This window comes from Chaetodon auriga, chromosome 16, assembly GCF_051107435.1.
Source record: "Chaetodon auriga isolate fChaAug3 chromosome 16, fChaAug3.hap1, whole genome shotgun sequence".
Lineage (NCBI taxonomy): Eukaryota > Metazoa > Chordata > Actinopteri > Chaetodontiformes > Chaetodontidae > Chaetodon > Chaetodon auriga.
Window position 1 is genome coordinate 7,219,925 of NC_135089.1, and position 18,091 is coordinate 7,238,015.

Below are 18,091 nucleotides of genomic sequence, written 5' to 3' on the forward strand. Positions count from 1 at the left end.
TAGATAAACACTGCTTGTGAGTACAACTGTTGTATCTTACAAATCCAGCTATTGCTTAATAGTTTAATTGCTCTGTGCGATTTCATATTCTACTCTGATTTTATACACCTTTCAAATACTTGTTTGTTAACTCTCTTTGGATCTTTATTTATTCATGCATGCACTACTGTAACTGTTCTGTATACTTTAAATCTGAGTCTCATTATAGAAAATGTCATCTTAATCAGGGTTTGGAAGTGTTAAAGTAAATGTTGCTAGCTGGTATCCGCTGCACGCAGCTGGTGCCAGTTTTATTAGTTTTTTTGCAGCCACTGCAACAGGTGTTACAACAGCAACCCGTTAGATATAACAAGCACAGACAACTTCCGACCCCTAACTCTCATTTCACGTGGTTTTTCTTCATATACAAAACAATTTCTCCGGTTGCATTTCGCCTCAACCTTTTTTAGTGTCGTGCAGTCAGCGATATTTCCGACAGTAGTCGAGGGCAGTGAAGTATCGCTGCACTTCCTATGGCCATATTTGGGTGGGCACCGGCGGCGCGTGAGCTCAGGAAAGCGTTTCGAAGGACCAAAATGAGCTTTTGTCTGTCGTCTATCACAAGAAAAATATCCAAGCGGTGTTTCCAGCGAAGTTGACTGCGCCGCGTTCAAGGAGGAAAACAGCATCCTGCAGCAAAGCAGCTGAAGCTTTGATCCACAGCAACTCTGACACGCAGCTGCAAACACATTCCACACTGGAAAACTGTCAGCAGACACAGGTAAACTGGATTTTTGTAATCAATCAACAGCATGACCTCTTTGTTTTGGGATAATTGCACATGCATCAACCTCACCGGCTCAGTCTGTCATCATGAAGGAGCTTGATGATTGACACCTGTTGATCTGAATTTCACTGAAGCTGCAAAGAATTTGAGATGAGCCTTTTTTGTGACAGAGGGTAAAGTTCTGTTGATGCTCAGATAATGATGTGTGGATGCATATGCGATGAGCATCCATCAGATCTGTTCCACTTTCTGTGACAACAAACGTCATAGATGCTTCACTATGGCTAAAAGTTCCCCTTCTGCTCACCATAAAGATCTTAAACGCTTACAAACCTGGTGACCAGCTCAACTTGTCTCTGTGTGAAAGCAGATTTGGGCAGATCCATTTCAGGGAAATGTCTCAAAATGTTGGCTATACCTGAACTTGACAGCTGGATGAGGACGCATGAGGTTTATTAAATGTTTGACCATTTTTCTGTCAATGCTCTTATGTAACTGAACACTCTGAACATTTCAAAAGCTAGAGACACCCCACACCCATCAAGCATCAAAACACACACACGCACACACACACACACACACACACACACACACACACACACACACACACACACAGGTGCAACAGAGCAGCGCCACATCAGATAAAGCATGATTTTGACATTGAAGTCATGTTGTTTTACTCATCATGAGAGCTGGTTATAAACAAGCTGAGTGCACTTTTTGAAGCATTTGTAGGCTCGTGTTGGAAGATGTGCTTCACTCTGGTCTCAAGTTGGATCTGTCTTGAGAATAAAGGCAGGTTTAGATCTCCTGATGTGATTTTAACCCCTCTCGCAGCATGCTGAGCTTCGTACTGTCTATAAATCAATGCTGTGCTTTGGACATGCTTGTGGATTGAGCTCTCTCTCACACACAATTATCTTTTCCCCCAGTGACGGCAACAGCAATTCTAAGCCTGTAATTTACTCGTGCTTTTAATATTGACAATGATTAAATGTGCAGCAGATTAAAGGGTAATAAAAAAAAGGACTATGTTTCATTATTCACCAAGTGCATGAAACTGCAGTATATTAGAATAGAAGCTGTGGTTGACATGTGCAGACATGATGTGTGGTTTTCTCCTCTTTTCTGAAGAAGCTGCCAGCTGCAGGTCATAACTCCACTTTAGACCGATCATTATGAGTCCATTAGTCATTAATTAATCATTACCTCTTATTATTATACAGTAGATCAGTGGTCATTACTCATTAACCTCTATAAAAACAGCTTCCCCAGCGTTTTCCTTTTGCCACACACTCACAGAGACACCATGAAAAGGCTGTGCCGTACAAATACAGCGTTCAGTTGTTGTGTTGGGGAGCAGGCTGTTAATTCGAGCGTGTGTGAGCAGTTGTGTGACTTCAGAGCATCACTTGAATTGTAGCACATTGTCTTGTAGATGCGAATTGATGTTTTTTTTGCGTAAACTATGGAGGTGGCATCATAGCCGCTGCATAAAGACTCGCTGGCTTCTATTTTTGACAGCTGCCGGAGTGAGTGTTTTCAGGATGACAAAGGATGTATTATCTGTGGCATAATAAGCAAGGAATTGTACCATTGTTTAAGTTTTATATTTGGTGCGCAGCTGTCACTGATTTCTGCTGCCTGGCTGCTGTGCAGACGCCCTTTACAAAAGCCCACAACCGTCAAATCTTGGGATTTTCTCCGGCAATCAATTTCCAAGCCAAAGTGCCCGTCATGCGCCTTGACAACACACACACACACACACACACACACACACACACACAGGAGCTTCTGGGAATAGACGGCTGCATGTGCTGTGTTCCTCTGGGCCAGAGCCTGCTGGATTATAGATTATATGTTATCTACAGGTGCATATAGATCACAGCGTTGTCCACACTTTTCCATATCCACTGAGCTCGTTAAAGAACTGGCAGCTCGATCCATTTAGCCCATATGTCCCTAAGGGCCAGTCACATAATAACATTGATGGCTGATGATGAGGCTCTTGGTTTGTGTCTAAAAGGTTATGATAGTCATGCTTTTTAGCAGCAGCGACACTGCTGAATAATCTACTTACAGTTGGGATGTGAATGTGTGTCCCCTCAGGCTGATGTGGTTAAATTAAGTCCGGAGGAACGTGAAGGTCAAAATGTTCACATCCTGTTTGATTCAGTTACATAAACTGTCAGTGTCATCATGAAAGGAGACGCTTAATGTTTCCCTGTCATTCTGGCAACTCAGGAGGAATGTAATGAATCAAATTGATGCTCCTAATTATATTGATTGTGAGACAAAGACATGTAGAAAATCATACCCCCCCTCCATCCTCTCCGCCTCTGTCTCCCCCCAATTGAAACACTCAACAACACTCTAACAGAGGAGGCTTTCACACTCAAATACACCCTTGGAGAAGTGCTCAACAACGAAACACTAATGACTTTGAAAGGTGTGTTGCTGGAAACCGCACAAAGGCTAATCTTGAGGCATTTGTTTGAAGCCGCTAATGACCGACTGGAGCAGAACACATTGTACAGCTTGTTGCTTTATTGACGTGCTTCAGTATCTCTAGCTGTCTGTCGTGCATGTTGAAAACATCAAATGGGAAAGGAACGAGAGGTAGGAAGTGGGAAGATTGACGAGCTCACGGGTCACGTTGAAGTTTTCTCCGTGCTGATCGGCACTGTTGGATTGAACAGTGGCCAGCATTGGCAGATTGAGATGCCGTGTTGGGGATAAAGTGTTTATTATCTCTGCCAGGTGTAAGCCGAGGATCACTGCACTCTCCTGGACATAGCAGCCTGATATTTCTTGTACACATTAATAGCTGTATGTTCAAGGACCTCTTGTGTTTGCGGTGATTCATAATTTTTGAAAAACATCTTTTACTATCAGCTCTGTTTTGTACTGCCATTGGCTGCTGACTCCTCGCTCCTCTTAAGCGGCCAGGAAGCGATCGACATCTGCTTCAGTTTGGATTGCTGTCTCCACCGGGGAGAACGCAGGAAAAGGCATTTCTGGAAATCAGCTCGCCTCAAAACAAGTCTGTTGCAGGCCACATTTTGGCCTTCGTTAGAGAAAATTAGTCTCCCCTTGAACTGGAGCGTCTGCAGATTAATTCTGTTCCTGATATGTTGTGATCCACTAAAATTAAGCTTGATAACAAGATGAATGAATCCTCGATTTTGTTATCTTGACTATTAATCTGCACTCCACTGAGTGCTCTCTTCCAGTTTGCACCTGGATCATGACCGTGTTATTTCTTTGTGTCACAGTCGTGTGAACACATTGTAGCCCGTGACCGCGATACCTCTCAGTATGAAGCGTGCATGTATAATTCTCCCCACGTTTGCCTGTTAAGGTGAACACATTTTAACATCAAGGCTCTTTTTTCCAGTCTTTGTAGAATTCCATTTACCTGTATTTACCCGCTCCTTTTTCTCTGCTGTTACCATAGAGACACTCCATCCCCATCAGCAAGGCGCCTTTGGCTGCCGGGCTCATTGGCTCTCTCAGGAGAGAGACACTGGTGAGCAAGTGTTTCCCTGGCACGACTTCAGCACCAGTGTAGCGAGAAAGGCATTTACTTGGCTTTGACAGTGTTTCCTTGGCAGCCGGCGGCACGCCGTTGGTGGCACGTCGACCCGTTTTGTCACTATGGGTTGACGGCTGAGACAGAGTGAAATCCAGTTGGGAGATATCCACTCCAGTAATTGAAATGAGTTCACCTGGGAGAGAGCCGCTCTGTGGTGCCTGTTAGCTGTCAACAGTCCATGCTTTCCAGCCTGCATGCACTGAGTACGGTGTGATGCCTGAGCAGGTTTTTTTTATTATTATTATTGTCTGTGACACCATAGTTGAAAGCTGGAAAGCATTTTTCCTGTTTACTACAGCGAGAAAAAATGCCTCAGGTATTTCAGCTGTGTGGCTTTTCAATGGTGTCACACGCAGAGAGAGCATAACACTGTTGTCTGCATGTAAGTAGAGCATAAACAGCGAAGACTTTCTCACCTGAGTAAGTGGTATGTGACGTTCAGGGACAGTCGAGCTGGAGGCCTAGAAAATGTTTAAGTTTCAGTTTGATTAAGGTGCTCATTGGATAAGAATCCACGGAGACACAACTCCAAGTCACTCCCTTTTAAAACAATTAGAAATGATTGTTTTTGTATTATTTATTCTTATTGTCCTTATCGTCACCTTAAAACAAAGAAGTGTTTGAGCATCAAGACTTTGTCAGGGAGTGCGTCATGTTTAAATCCTCATAAAATTAATGTTATAGTGCTGTTTAAAAGCATTAGGGTAAACATATTGGCTGTCTTCACCTCTTATTTCAGTGGCAGTGAAGGGAAATCTCTTTGCATTTTCTCATTTCTGTGGATGGATAAACTTTGCTATCATACCCTCATATTTATGACATATTTCCAGTGCAGTCATGTTGGAGTTTGACAGCAGAAAGTATCAACAGCTCTGAGATTTGGTCAGATTCAAAGAGCTTTCTGAAGACTTTTCGAAGTGTCATTCAGAAAGGATACAGGAATAAATCCATCATGCAAGATGCAGCTGCTGAGCAGCCACTCACTTCAGAGGACCATCAGGCAATACCACAAGACATGTCGACAGCTAGCGACCTGGCTGAGTGTTTGTATACACATCCACCACAGTGAGTTCAGAATAGCAAGTTTAGTCCGTATCCCTGTCTGCCATTTTAGAAGTAAAAATAGAGGAAATTGATGACGTCTGACACAGAGGGAGTATCGACACTTCAGTCTAATAGAGTAAAGTGTGGATACTCCAAGTGGATAACAGGTGTCAGCCTCCCGGATCGATAGCATACTCTCCTTTGGCTGAGCCAACGATGCAACTTGTACCACAAATTCCTGGCTCGTTCAGAGCTGGAAAGCCGACGGCACGCTGCTCTCTGTGCAATTGGCCTTGGGCACTCAATGATAGCAGTCTTGCAGGCAAATATGTTTCATTTTGTGGATCCATTTGGCAGAGGCAGTGTAATTCAAAACAGGCAACCTTCAGCGGTGCCATCCAAAACTAAAAGAAAAAAAAAGAAAGGATTAAAATGAATGAGCATTGCTTGTAAAATGGGCTGCATCAACTCAGACTCTCTGTCCAGAAGCACACAGAGCTGATTGTCCTCTATTACAGTTTGGTAATAACAGTGACTATTGTGTCTTTTGCTGGCTGCCGAGTCAGAACACGCTCCCAGCCCTCACTTCATTGCCTCTGCTTCACACAGATGTACAGACATTGGCTGTCAGCTATTGAAAAGAGTGTCTGACTGTCTGAGTCTGTCTCACTGTCTTCTGAAACAACTTCTCCATCAATCAAACCCTCTCTCCTGTGTCCTTGTCATTCCTCTGTTTCTGAGTGCTCCGGCTCTTCCTCCTTTGCTGCTCTTCATCAGCGCGCTGCCTGTTGGAGGCTCACAAAAGACTCTCAGTCATCCAGGTGGAGCCGGTTAAAAACGCCGTAAATTGGACAAGCAGGGACAAAAGTGATTGGACGCTGTTAAGTGTCTTAGACTTGACAATCAGCTTCACTCTCTTCCTCAGTTGCCAGGCAGACGTACGAGCACGAGTATGAGTACGAGTGTTTTGCCGTAGCAGCTACTGACATTCATGCCATTAAAGACCTTGCGATTGTATAATTTTCAAGCTTTTTTTATGCCTTGAAATGAATAATGAGATGAAACGTAGCCCGCACTGTAAATAGCCCCGCTGCCCCAGTGGCTTGAAATGTTGTATTTGAAAGTGTGGCGGATAATAAATGCGTTCTGTTCCAGTGAGGATTTAGTTACCGACTTCAATATTGAACCGCAGGTATTTATTAACGGCCAACCTTCAGTCAAGATGAAAGGCTGAAGTCCTATTAGATATACGGCAGGTGCATAATGAAGTTCAGAGTCTGACTTTTGACAAAAAGGTCATAAAGTGGAATTACGGTTAAATGTAATATTCACGCCAATTATGTGGCTCTTGGGATGCTGAATTTTCCCATTTGTGATATAGAAACCAGGAAGACTGTTTGTATTTTGGCTTCATGTGCCCACAGACTCAGCCTGCAGACTCAGCTTCACCCACGGGTATTAGACTAAACGGAGCTGATTTAAAAGCAGGCGATGCTGCTGTAAAGTTTGCTTAGTTAACATTTTCTTTACCGTTTTTCCTTCACCCTTTTACTTAAATGCAGGCATCCTCTGCGGGGAGCACTGACAGTGCACAATATTGTTATGAGGTCACATAATTCAGTTACTTAAAAGACACCGTGAAGCCAAAATGAGAGTTCACTTTATGGCACTCAGTCTCACAGAATTGCTTAGCAACACAGTGCCAATCCCTCTAAGGTCGCCAGATCGGCTCATTTTTCTTAATTCGTATGTCACAGTCATGATAACCCGAGTACACCTTTCTCTAGAAAAGGCTTAGATATCAGTCCTGCTTCTGTTCAACCGCATCAAAGTGAAAAGCTGCCATTTGTGAACATCTGTGAGAAGTGTTTTCTGCGACCGTAGCACTCATTAATTAACACATTTTCTGATATGTTCAATCCATATAAAAGAGTGTAAAAATGACCAGTTTTCAAAACCAATGTTCCAAAGTGCTTTGCATACAACAAACAGGGAAAATAAATACAGGGATGAAATCAAGTCAACATGAACAGTAATCGATAATTGGCCTCTCCGCTGCTCTCTGATTGACGTCACTGCAGGTCATCACTGGGTGAAGCTGCGTGGCAGCAGTTCAGCCTACATTGTTATTGTTTGCATAAAAAGAACCAAAGTCAAATCAAGTTTAATTTCAGTCGTTATATTACTTTTGCTGTGCAGATAAGTGCAGAATTTATTACTGAATGTGCTTCACTTTAAACTCTGTAGGCTAAAATCAGTTTTCCATCCGCAAACCCACGTTACACTACACTTCTCCTGCAAGCTCTTCTTTTCTTCATATTCTCTGTTTTCACATCATCTGGCAGACTCAGCTGTTTTGCACATACTCTGGTTATAGTCAGAGGTGGAATATAGCGAAGTACATTTACGCAAGTACTGTTCTAAAGTACAATCTCAGAGACCAATATTGTACTTTCTACTCCACTACATTTGACAGCTGTAGATACTAGTTACTTTACTCTGAGACTGCAATTTTTCATACCTGTCCGGTGGAAACTGCACATCTCCCAATTTGGTGATCTTGACTTTTTCTGATAAACTAAAGGTTCTTTTAAGGCTTCATAATTCTTAAGATCACTAAACTGTTTAAACCCTCTTGGATGAAAAAATGCGTCATCACAAAGCTGAAAACAGGCTGTTTTTCTTATGAAAAGTTGGCTTTTTAGAGGAGTGCGGTTCTAACAGGACGGCGATGCTATGAACATATGATGATCTCGTAGAATGTGATGCTTTGCTGTAGATTAAAGTACACCACAGTGTATAAATGAGTGAAACGATCTCAAACTTAAACTTCTGCACACTTTAATGAGGCTGCAATATTAATCCAAAAACTTCATATATAATAGTAAAACACTGACAGGAACCACTTAACTGCACAACTTTTACTTTTTATACCTTGAGTACATTTTGCTGATAGCACTTGCACAGGTTTACTTCAGGTTTTAAATGCACGACTCTTACTAGTAGTGGAGTATTTTCATAGTGTGGTATTGGTACTTTTACTGAATCAAATGATCTGAATACTTCCTCCACCCCTGGCTGCAGATGTCCCAGGTCTATGATTAAGACATTCAGAAAACATTTGTAAACATGACTTTTATTTGGCTCTATTTTCTTGCCTATTCATTTCTGTTTTTATGAAATAGCTTTTATGAGGCTCTTTGTGGCTCTCAGCTCTGTGAGGCTTCTTGATTTGCATATTTTGTACAAAGCATGGTCCAAAAAAATAAAAGCCAGTTTACTCTGAGCTGACCGGACTAAAAGGTGGAAGATAAATTGTACACCCTGCAGCATCAGTCAGACAGAAATAGAACACACCTTCTGCTGAGGAAGAGTATAATTATGTTAAAAGAGGAAGGGGACCAGGGGGGTGATTATGCAGCTGATTGGACCGAAAGAATCCCCCAAACCAACTGTATTTCTCCAAACAACCAGCTGAAATTGAATGTATTTTGACTCGCGTCCTCAAGCGCTGCCAATCAGGGGTCTGATGTTCGCTCTTTGCGTCTGCTCTGGCAGTGAACGATCATGACGACGCTGCTGGACCTGAAGAGTAGTGTGCTGAGGCAGGTGCAGAGGAGCCAGTCGCTGAGGAGCCGAAGGGAGCCGCCGCCCACCGCCAGCAGCCCCCTCACACACTGTCCTGACCCCTTACCTCGCAGGTGAGTCACTGGTGTGCACACATACACACTTCTGTAAGTTCTGGTGCTGCTTTCTGGCTTTTATGGAGGTTTTTTCATTTTTGTGGCATTTATGGATTTTTGTGATGAAACTGTAGTGATGCTGGAAAGTTAAACTGAAGCTTGTAGCCTGAACTTTGTGTCTTTTGATGTTAGAAGTCCGGCTGTGATGCACTCTCTCGATCCCTTTGAGCAAGAAGCAGGCTGTTTGTTCATATATTACTCTTCTCTAGAGACATATTGTCTAGCTACAGTTAATATTTGCTTGATTGCTGCCGTTTAAAACAAGTAATAGCCTAATAATGAGAGTGTGTTTATAGAGAAATTGAATTGCAGTCAGTGTAGCCGTGAAAGATAATGACAGCCTTTGCGGAAACGGCGGCACACGCACATAAGCAATAATTCATGTCTATTATTCATTTGTTTTCCACTGGCCGTCCAGCTGGAGCCACGGGTCATCATTTCTTGTCAACAGAGTGTTTTAATGTGGTTGGCATTTATTCCAGAGCTGTGGCTTACTGTGAGCGGTGCCACGCACAAGCTGCCTCTCCCCTAAGGACACATCAACCACACTATTACATGCACAGTCAGGCTCTAACTGGGATCACAAATGCTGCTTTCTTGCATATCAGTTTACACCACATGATTCTGATGTCAACATGTCTCTGAGTGCACCACAGTACAGCACACCGCTGTTTGCACTTGCATGATAATGTAGAGTAATACGACAGTGCTGCATCATAAATCAGGGCAGCAAATCACCTTTTCATTTAGTTTCTGTGTGTATGTGTTTTGTGTTATGTCTGTGAAAGTTGCATGTACATGGGTTTGGATTGTCTGCTTCTTTTCCTACATTATAATAAACTCAGCATCTTTAGGTTTTGGACAGTCTGACAAAAGAAGCGGTCTGAAGACGTTATCTTGGGTACTGGGGAATTGCTATCAGTATTTTGGGACATTTTATAGACAAATAAATGACTGAATTAATCAAGAAACATTGGACAAATCCACTTTTCATCTTCCAAACATGCCATCAGGACATTTCAATGACTGTATTTGTACTTTGTCATAATCAATGTTCTTTTTCCTCTGGATTTTGTACCCTGGTCTTGATCTCGTCTGATCAAGGTTTTCTTTTCCTTGCCTGCAAAACAGCTAATAAAGTGGCACAGGTGAAATCATCTGGGTTTTTTTTTTTTTTTTCCTTGTTTTGAAGCTTCATCCGAAGCCAAAAGTAATAGTATGAACCTGAGGTTTCTATAGCAACCCAAACACAGGCGGCTGCCTCGATGTGAACTTATACTTGTAATGACGGCGATGTCTATTTTTAATGTGGAAGATAACCTCAGATGCTGCGTTGAACACTGATCCGCTTTAGATTTGAAAGAGTCACACTCGACCTACAGAGTCATTTTTCATCTCTGGTTTTATTCAGATCATATTCTTGATGCTGTCTTGCTGTGTTTTATCGATTTTAAACCCTTTTTTAATGCAATTTAATCTAAAATCTACCCCAGTGGGACCTTATTTAAGTCCTTCATTAAAGAGTGATTTGAACAGTCAGTGTCTCACCTTTTCCTCATTTCCCATGTCGGCTCGCTGGTGCGACAGCCTTCCCACTGCGCCTCAGCCGTGCACATACCCAGAGAGCTCATCATCAGAGGCAGGCTGCTGATCTTTGCTGTCCATTCAGGCTGCCAATGCCCTGCCCGCTCGCTTACTTTAATTGAGAATTTGCAAATGAGACCGGGCGGATTTGGGCTGCTCGGTCCACAGTTGTTGACCCAGTAGTACAGTCGCCTGTCAGACCCGAGTTCTCGGAGTGCAGAGTGCCACGCTGGGGGTGAACTTTCTAATTCAGTCCGGCAAATTCTGTTTTTACTGCAATGCGAGCTGGATGTTAAGACTGTGGAAATGACAGTCATAGGCGTCACGCAGCATAAAGACTGCAGGGATTTATATTTAGGTTTATATTTTGGCTTATTATTGTTTGCTTGTTTCTCTGTTCACTCTCCTTCAGCAGCGGTGGACTGCACTGTGTTTTCAGTCGGGAGCTCGCTGCAGTGTCATTAATGGATTTGACCTCCTCGGTGTCACTGGATTGAGCTCATTTTTAATTAATGCAGAATTACACAAACAGAATGATGTTGAACGGAGACCCCTAACGCGCATGCAATCACAGTAATTAATGACAGACAGACTATACATTTAAAGGGTAATGCTGGTGTTATTATATATTTATCTTATTGTCAGTAAAACCCACAAAAACACCAAAACCAAAGATGTGTTTTTGCATCTCAGTATTTTCCTGACGTCTCCACCTGACGTGTCTTGTTTGTGATGACATCTTTGAAAACTGATGCTTTATGAAATAGGTTTTACTCCTGTTTTTTTTTTTTTTTTTTTAACTCAAGTGAACTATTCATTTGTTTTACACTAATTTTACCCATGGATTCAGACCCATTCGGTGCTGTTTTGCAAAGATTTCTCACCTTTTGGACTTGTGACCCCTTAAAAGTAAAGCAGCAGTGTCTACAAGCAACCCTTAGTCACTCATATCAGGTTTGATTTTCCCTCACACATCTCAGATTGTGTCATTCGAATAATCGCTGCAGGATTGAAGAGACTATTTAATGAACTTGGGAAAATAAATATATGTCTTAGAAATAAAAAATAATTAAAACCCCTCAGATTGATCCAATGACCCACCGCTGGGGTCCCGAGCCACAGGTTGGGAACCACTGCCATTTAAGAATAATGTATTTGTGGTTGACTTGTATACCTCTCATTGTAATCAGTGCAGCAGTGGGACTCATTGCTGTGTTCTTAATAGACAACAATGGAGCTCTATGGCGCAGAAGATATATCAGGATTCAGCTATACAGACAATACTCGTTAGCAGGATCAGTGCATTCAGGATGATTGATTTTCTTGTTTTCATGGGATTTATTGCCAATAACAAAAGTATATTAGCAGGCTTATCCTTCAAACCAGTAACCCCTAACACATGCAGCGATGGTCAACGGTACGCGTAATCCCAGAGGAAAGAATACCCACAGTACCAGTGTAGCTTTCACTCTGTGACCTCATACTGTCAGTACTGCTGTTCTGTAGCTGAGAGTGCTGCTTCACAAGTTGGTGAATGAGAGATTCTATCAGAGAGATCATACCTCCAGTCTTTTCACCTGTGATGCTTTGTTGCTTAATCAAATGTGTAATTAGAGTGAAACAAACAGTCTTTTGTGTAGTATTGAGGGGGATCCTTGTCACGAGATCTTCAGCTCCGATAGGAGCCGCAGGCTGATCGTATGCACTGACAGCCGCGACGAATCACATTAAGAAAACCATCTTATTTTATTAGAATGCATACAGACGTCACATTGTCTTTCATGCTGCGGACAACGGTGATGTCTGCACTGTTAATTACTATGTATGCACTGCCATATTGTATTGCAGTCTGAAGTGACGGTTGCGGTCACTGTCACACTCCCAATTAGTCACGTTTAAACACGCAGATAGAAGAAGTTCAGCGTTCATGCTTTTATTTATGTTTTCCTTCTGATTTACTCTCCAGACAGGAAAACATAATTGAATGAATTCTGAAAATAAATTAAAGTGAAATGACTGTATGAAATGTTTTTTTTTAAAAAAGGATCTGTTTCCTAGCAACATCAAATCAGTTTGTTATTCTGGTGGTGGTGATGTGTGTGTGTGTGTGTGTGCATGTGTGTGTGTGTGTGTGTGTGTGTGTGTGTGTGTGTGCGTGTGTGTGTGTGTGTGTGTGTGTGTGTGTGTGTGTGTGTGTGCGTGTGTGTGTGTGTGTGTGAGAGAGAGAGGGAAAGGTTGAACGATTTCAGCATCCTTTGTTTTTAGGCGCATCAAATCAGAATTGACTGGATTTGGGCAAATTTCTGCTCACAAACACGTCCCAAAGACCCCAGACTGTCTGAACAAATCCTCAAGCTGTCTGACTGACAGAAGACGGGACAGATTTCTGGATGCGAGAATGCCCAGGACGATCGAGGATGGATGTGGAGAGAACTGAGCGCCTCACAAGCATTACGATCAAATGAAGCGTGTTTGTGCTCAACTGTATGTGCAAATGAAAACTGTAAGCTCCAAAAAAATCTAAACAAAACAAAGCCTCCCGCCTCTTGTCAGCGGGACAGGCTTTGTTTGTGGAGTCATTCGCAGATTGTACACTCGCTTTTCTGGTTTCAGGCTTCCAATGACTGAGAGGTTTCAGATAGGAATAAAGACTCAGCTTTTGTTCGGCGTTTGGCAAAATCAACAAACGCCCGTGAGGCTGAAAAATAAGGCAAAGTAGTCTCATTAAACTGTGGAGCAAAATGAAAACGGCATTGTTTTTGTCACCACCACATATTTACAGGGCAGTTGCTTTATGAAACGACTGCTGTGTGTTGTTGTTGTTGTGAGTTGTCTGTGATCAGTGTATAAACCTTGATATATGTCAGTTTTGCAGGCAAATCATCCTTTTGTGAACATGCAGGGTTGTTTTATTTTCAAATAATAAATCATAAATGTCACTGTTTCAAGCTTCTTAAATCTGGATATTTGAAGTCTGTTATCGAATATCTTTGAGTTTTGGACTGCTGGTGGGACAAAATAAGCAATCTGAATGATGTCAGCTTGGGCTTGGTGAAGTTGGGTGTTTTTTAATATCTTCTGACCTTTTAAGGACCAAACGTTTAATCCATTAGTCGAGTCAGTAATAATTAGTTGCTGCCTGACTGCGAGGCTTGACTGTGGTGGTGTGCGAATCAAAAGAAGACCTTTTTGAAGCCATGTTTCACATTTAGTCTGGCTCTGCTGAAAGATTTCAACCGTTTCAGCTGAATCCACCTTTCAGGTTTTACCGGGTTTGACAGCAGTGGAAACCTGACCGACTCTCGCAGCATGGCTGCCATTAGTCCTCATCAATACCTCAGGGGCTTGCCATCCTCTCCCCCACCGTGGAAAGAGTCAGTGGGTGCTGGGATGGGCTGCCACATGCCTGCTGCGATGCAATGACGTTAATAAAGGAGCGTGACAGGGCCTCTGTGGACGGCTCTTCTGTGTAATGCGATGGGGTTGGCTGTGAGATGAGAGAGGAGACAGAAGCCGGGTGGGGTGGGGAGCGAGGAGGCAGACGACATGGCTGATCCCGACAGCTCTGCTACAGGGAGGAAGATGTCCCAGTGAGATCTAGGGAGGGGTGAGAGGTGGGGAGTGAAGGTGGTGGTGGTGGTGGTGGTGGTGGGGAGATTCCCAAGGTGTTCAGGCAGCTACCCCCTCCCTGACTGCGCCTGTATCACCATGACAACTAGGGCCAGCGGGAGCCCGGGGATTCACTCACACCTGGAGGAAACAGAAAACATCATTTGCATTTTGCACACAGCCCTGCTCATCGTAGTAGATTAACATGGTTCACGCAGAGTGCAGACGTGTTGGATCACGGAGTGCTTTGGTCCAAACCTGCTTTGCTTTCTAGTGCACGAGATAAGACGGTGTTTGATGGCTAAGACGGAGGTGAGCTGCAGGCGACGGAGTGCAGTTCAGCATCAGAATCAAACAGATCATCTTTGTAACGTAGTTGCAGTCTGATCCCACACATGTCACCGAATCCCACTTTTTAATTACAACAAATGAGTGATTCACCATAACACAACATGCGTTTCACCTCACTTTGTCTCATAAATTAACATGTTTTCCAAGTATTTCATCCGTGTTTTAGAGATGAATTGTCAATCTGTGTCCTGATCTTGGCAGGATTTCCGAGGAGAGCGTGGAATTCTTTGAGCGCGTGAATGCCATCCTTCAGAAACAGGAGAACATGCTGCGGGCTGCCCAGGCTGAGGTAACCCCCACCCCAGCTCCCACCTTTCCATCTGTTACACACTTGAAGCATGTTTGTGCAGCGTGTAGGCCTCAGCTCTGTCATTCAGCCCGCGTGATGTTTGTAGACAGAAGGGCTGGGTTGAGTTGGGCGTTCAAAAGACTGGAAGCTCAGCTTTGACGAGCCTGCTGTTGATGGCTCGATGTGTTCAGCTCCTCCTGCTGCCACCGCTAACAAGGCAAGGATGCTGTATTAACATCTTTGCTGAGAGAAACTGATGCCCTTATGTCCAATTTGCTGTAAGACAGGGGACTAAAAAAGGAGCAAAAAGCAAAGAGTTGTCATCAAAACAGAAGGAACACAGAAATCAGTGGAAATCAGTGTCACTCCTTCCATTGCCAGCATATTGTCAGTACCTTTCTGTGACCTCCTCTCTTCAGTTTTTAGTCAACAGAGCCTTAAAACAAAGGCTTTGTTTCGGCTGAACTGTTTCTGTCCCCTCACAGTGCCAAAGAGGGGCCTGCACGGTGCCGCCACCCCAGGAGCATGTGGACCAGTCCTTTATCCCCAACAGAATCAAAAGGACAGAGGTGCGTCAGCTCGGCTTTTCTCTTCTCATTGCGTTTCAGCAGGGATTAAATCTTAAAAGTCACGATAACAGAACACAGCTGAATTTTTTTCTATCCCTGCTTTTGATGTGCAGCAGAGCAGAAAGCGTGAAGGCGAAGGAACATTTTATTTTTCAAGGGTTGTTATTAAGTGGAGTGTGTTTTCATGTAGCTGGACCTGCTTTATGAGGAAGCTGTGTACACGGTGGTCAACCGGGTGGGAGTGCCTTCATCAGAACATGTGAAAAGCGACGAAGAGCTGTTTGCTTACTTGCTAAAGGTATCTATCTATCTATCTATCTATCTATCTATCTATCTAAAAAATAGACTCTATTTCCTGAGCACCATTAAATCTCTTTTGGTAACACTGACGCCAGCCTCACAGAGACAGAGTGTTATTTGTTGTCAGCAGGCTGTAAGAATCTGAGCAGATGCTCTTGGCTCAAACCTGATTAAACATCGAAGCCCAGTCACACTATGTGCTGATACTCAGATGTGATATTACATCCATTCAGATGATGCCATGCTAAGAATTGCAGCCTCTTTTATGTCTGCAGTGGGCGTCTTATTTTTCAAGGTGTGCTTCATTTTCCCATCTGGTCAGGTGCTGGCAGAAGCTCTGACTCAACCAAATCCTTGATGAAATAAAGGGATTTCAGTGGTGTTGTAGATTTTATGTCGGCTTTAAAACGCGTCTGTTTAGTTGTTATTTTGAATTATCGCTAAGTGTTTCTAGAATGTTTCTTCACATTTCTGTTGCACTTTCTTTCACTGACTATCTCTTCAAGGTGTTTGATATGGGTGAAGAGGAACATGACATCATTCTCCAGAAAGTTCGAGAATCCAAGGTGAGACACGTGGAGCCCATTCAAATGTTGTGGTGTCAATGTAAGTACTGTAAGTAACAAATCATAAAGTAGACTGCAATGGAGTAAAGGAGTGAAGCTATTTTAAAGAGTCTCCCCTGATATATTGTCATGTTGTGCAATAGACAAGTGTATGGAACCCAATTTGTGCCTGGAACAGTAGTGAAAAACAACAGCGGTTTGCAAACGTAAACAATCTGTGGCTCGTGGTGAATGTGCTAAAACATGCAGAACATCTGGTGCGGTCCTTTAAGTCATTATCTTCTTAAGTTAATGAGACGCATACTAAAATTGATTCTGCAACGGTCACAAAGTGCAGATTTAGAGGCATCACTCAGTCCTCGGTTGTGCAGCCACAGGTGGTGTTTTAGTGCATTTAGTGCTGATGCCTTCTCATGCCCATAGTTTGAAGTGTGAAGTAGTAATAAGGTTAAAAACATGGCCTGGAGAGCCACAGCTGGAGGGCACTGATGGAAAGCAACTTGTGAAAGCCCAATTTTGTATGATTTCATGTCTTCAACTTGACTGGCAGGGACCTTTCAGATATTTCTGTTAGAGGTCCAATGTGTAGTATTTAGGGGATCTATTGCCATTAAATCCTACACACTGGTATTTAAGAGCTGATGATAGACTGCTGGAAATGTTGAGACCAAAGGGGAAGTATTTTTCCGTTTAGATATTCAGTGCAGTTATTTTGCCTCGGATGGAACATGAAATACATGATGAAGCTTATAGGAACTGATATTTTTTACATTCTTAGTCAACAGTGCATTCTGATATTTATTTAAATTGAGTAAGGAAATACAATACATGTGTTGCACTCGACGCATAACCTTCATTTTTCGCATTTCAACTTTCTTTCAGCGAGCCAGTTTTTCCCTGAGAGTTTCTGTTATGAAAGCAAAGAATCTGATGGCCAAGGATGCAAATGGTGAGACATCTCAAACATTTTCCATTAGAAAACTGAAAAGTTCTGTGAAATATGAATTGAACAGCAGCTTTATGGAAATGTAAAGCTTTTCATAGCACTCACCCAAAAAACTGAAATGATACCCTTTCCATCAGCCAATATCATGTAGGCGTACTTTTTGGCACTTCATGGCCTTACTCAGAGTCAGGAGCTGTAGTTGCTCTCTTCTGACAATAATGGCCTTAAAATGGGAAAAGACTGGGTTTTCTAATTTATGTCTCACCATCTATTCATTTTCCATGTGTTTGCATTGACTTAGATTTTACGAAACACATTGTCAAGTGTTTCAAACATGCAGATACAAGTTGTTGAAACTATTTTATAGTAAAATCTGAGACACGTCAACCTCTAATGGGGTCCCTGAACACAACACTGAGTGTTATCAAATGAGCCCAAACAGGGTAACAGTTTCCCTTGTGCAATAACCTTTTCTACGTGTCACCCTGCGGCCTGCCAGGGTACAGCGACCCCTACTGCATGCTGGGAATCCTGGTGGGCCAGAGCCCGCGGGACTTGGAGGAGAAGAAGGAGAGAAAGTTCAGCTTCAGGAAGAGAAAAGAGAAGCTGGAGAAACGGTCCAGCACCAAGGAGGTGTTACCTGCCAGGTGTATCCAGGTGACTGAGGTCAAACCAGAGACTCTCAACCCAGTGTGGGACGAGCACTTTGTGTTGTGAGTACAGCAGCTC

The 18,091-nt window shown here is 42.9% G+C and overlaps 1 protein-coding gene across 1 annotated transcript in view; it reads left to right on the forward strand.

The window, feature by feature from the left end:
• The first annotated feature begins 618 nt into the window (after positions 1 to 618).
• Positions 619 to 18,091, forward strand: part of baiap3 (BAI1 associated protein 3) — a 30,748-nt gene continuing 13,275 nt past the window's right edge. The window contains exons 1-8 of the mRNA XM_076753109.1: positions 619 to 760; positions 8,964 to 9,106; positions 14,894 to 14,981; positions 15,467 to 15,550; positions 15,741 to 15,848; positions 16,357 to 16,416; positions 17,299 to 17,365; positions 17,862 to 18,075. Coding sequence (XP_076609224.1) covers positions 8,973 to 9,106; positions 14,894 to 14,981; positions 15,467 to 15,550; positions 15,741 to 15,848; positions 16,357 to 16,416; positions 17,299 to 17,365; positions 17,862 to 18,075 — 755 coding nt within the window. The 5' untranslated portion in view covers positions 619 to 760; positions 8,964 to 8,972. The remainder of the gene's footprint in view (positions 761 to 8,963; positions 9,107 to 14,893; positions 14,982 to 15,466; positions 15,551 to 15,740; positions 15,849 to 16,356; positions 16,417 to 17,298; positions 17,366 to 17,861; positions 18,076 to 18,091) is intronic.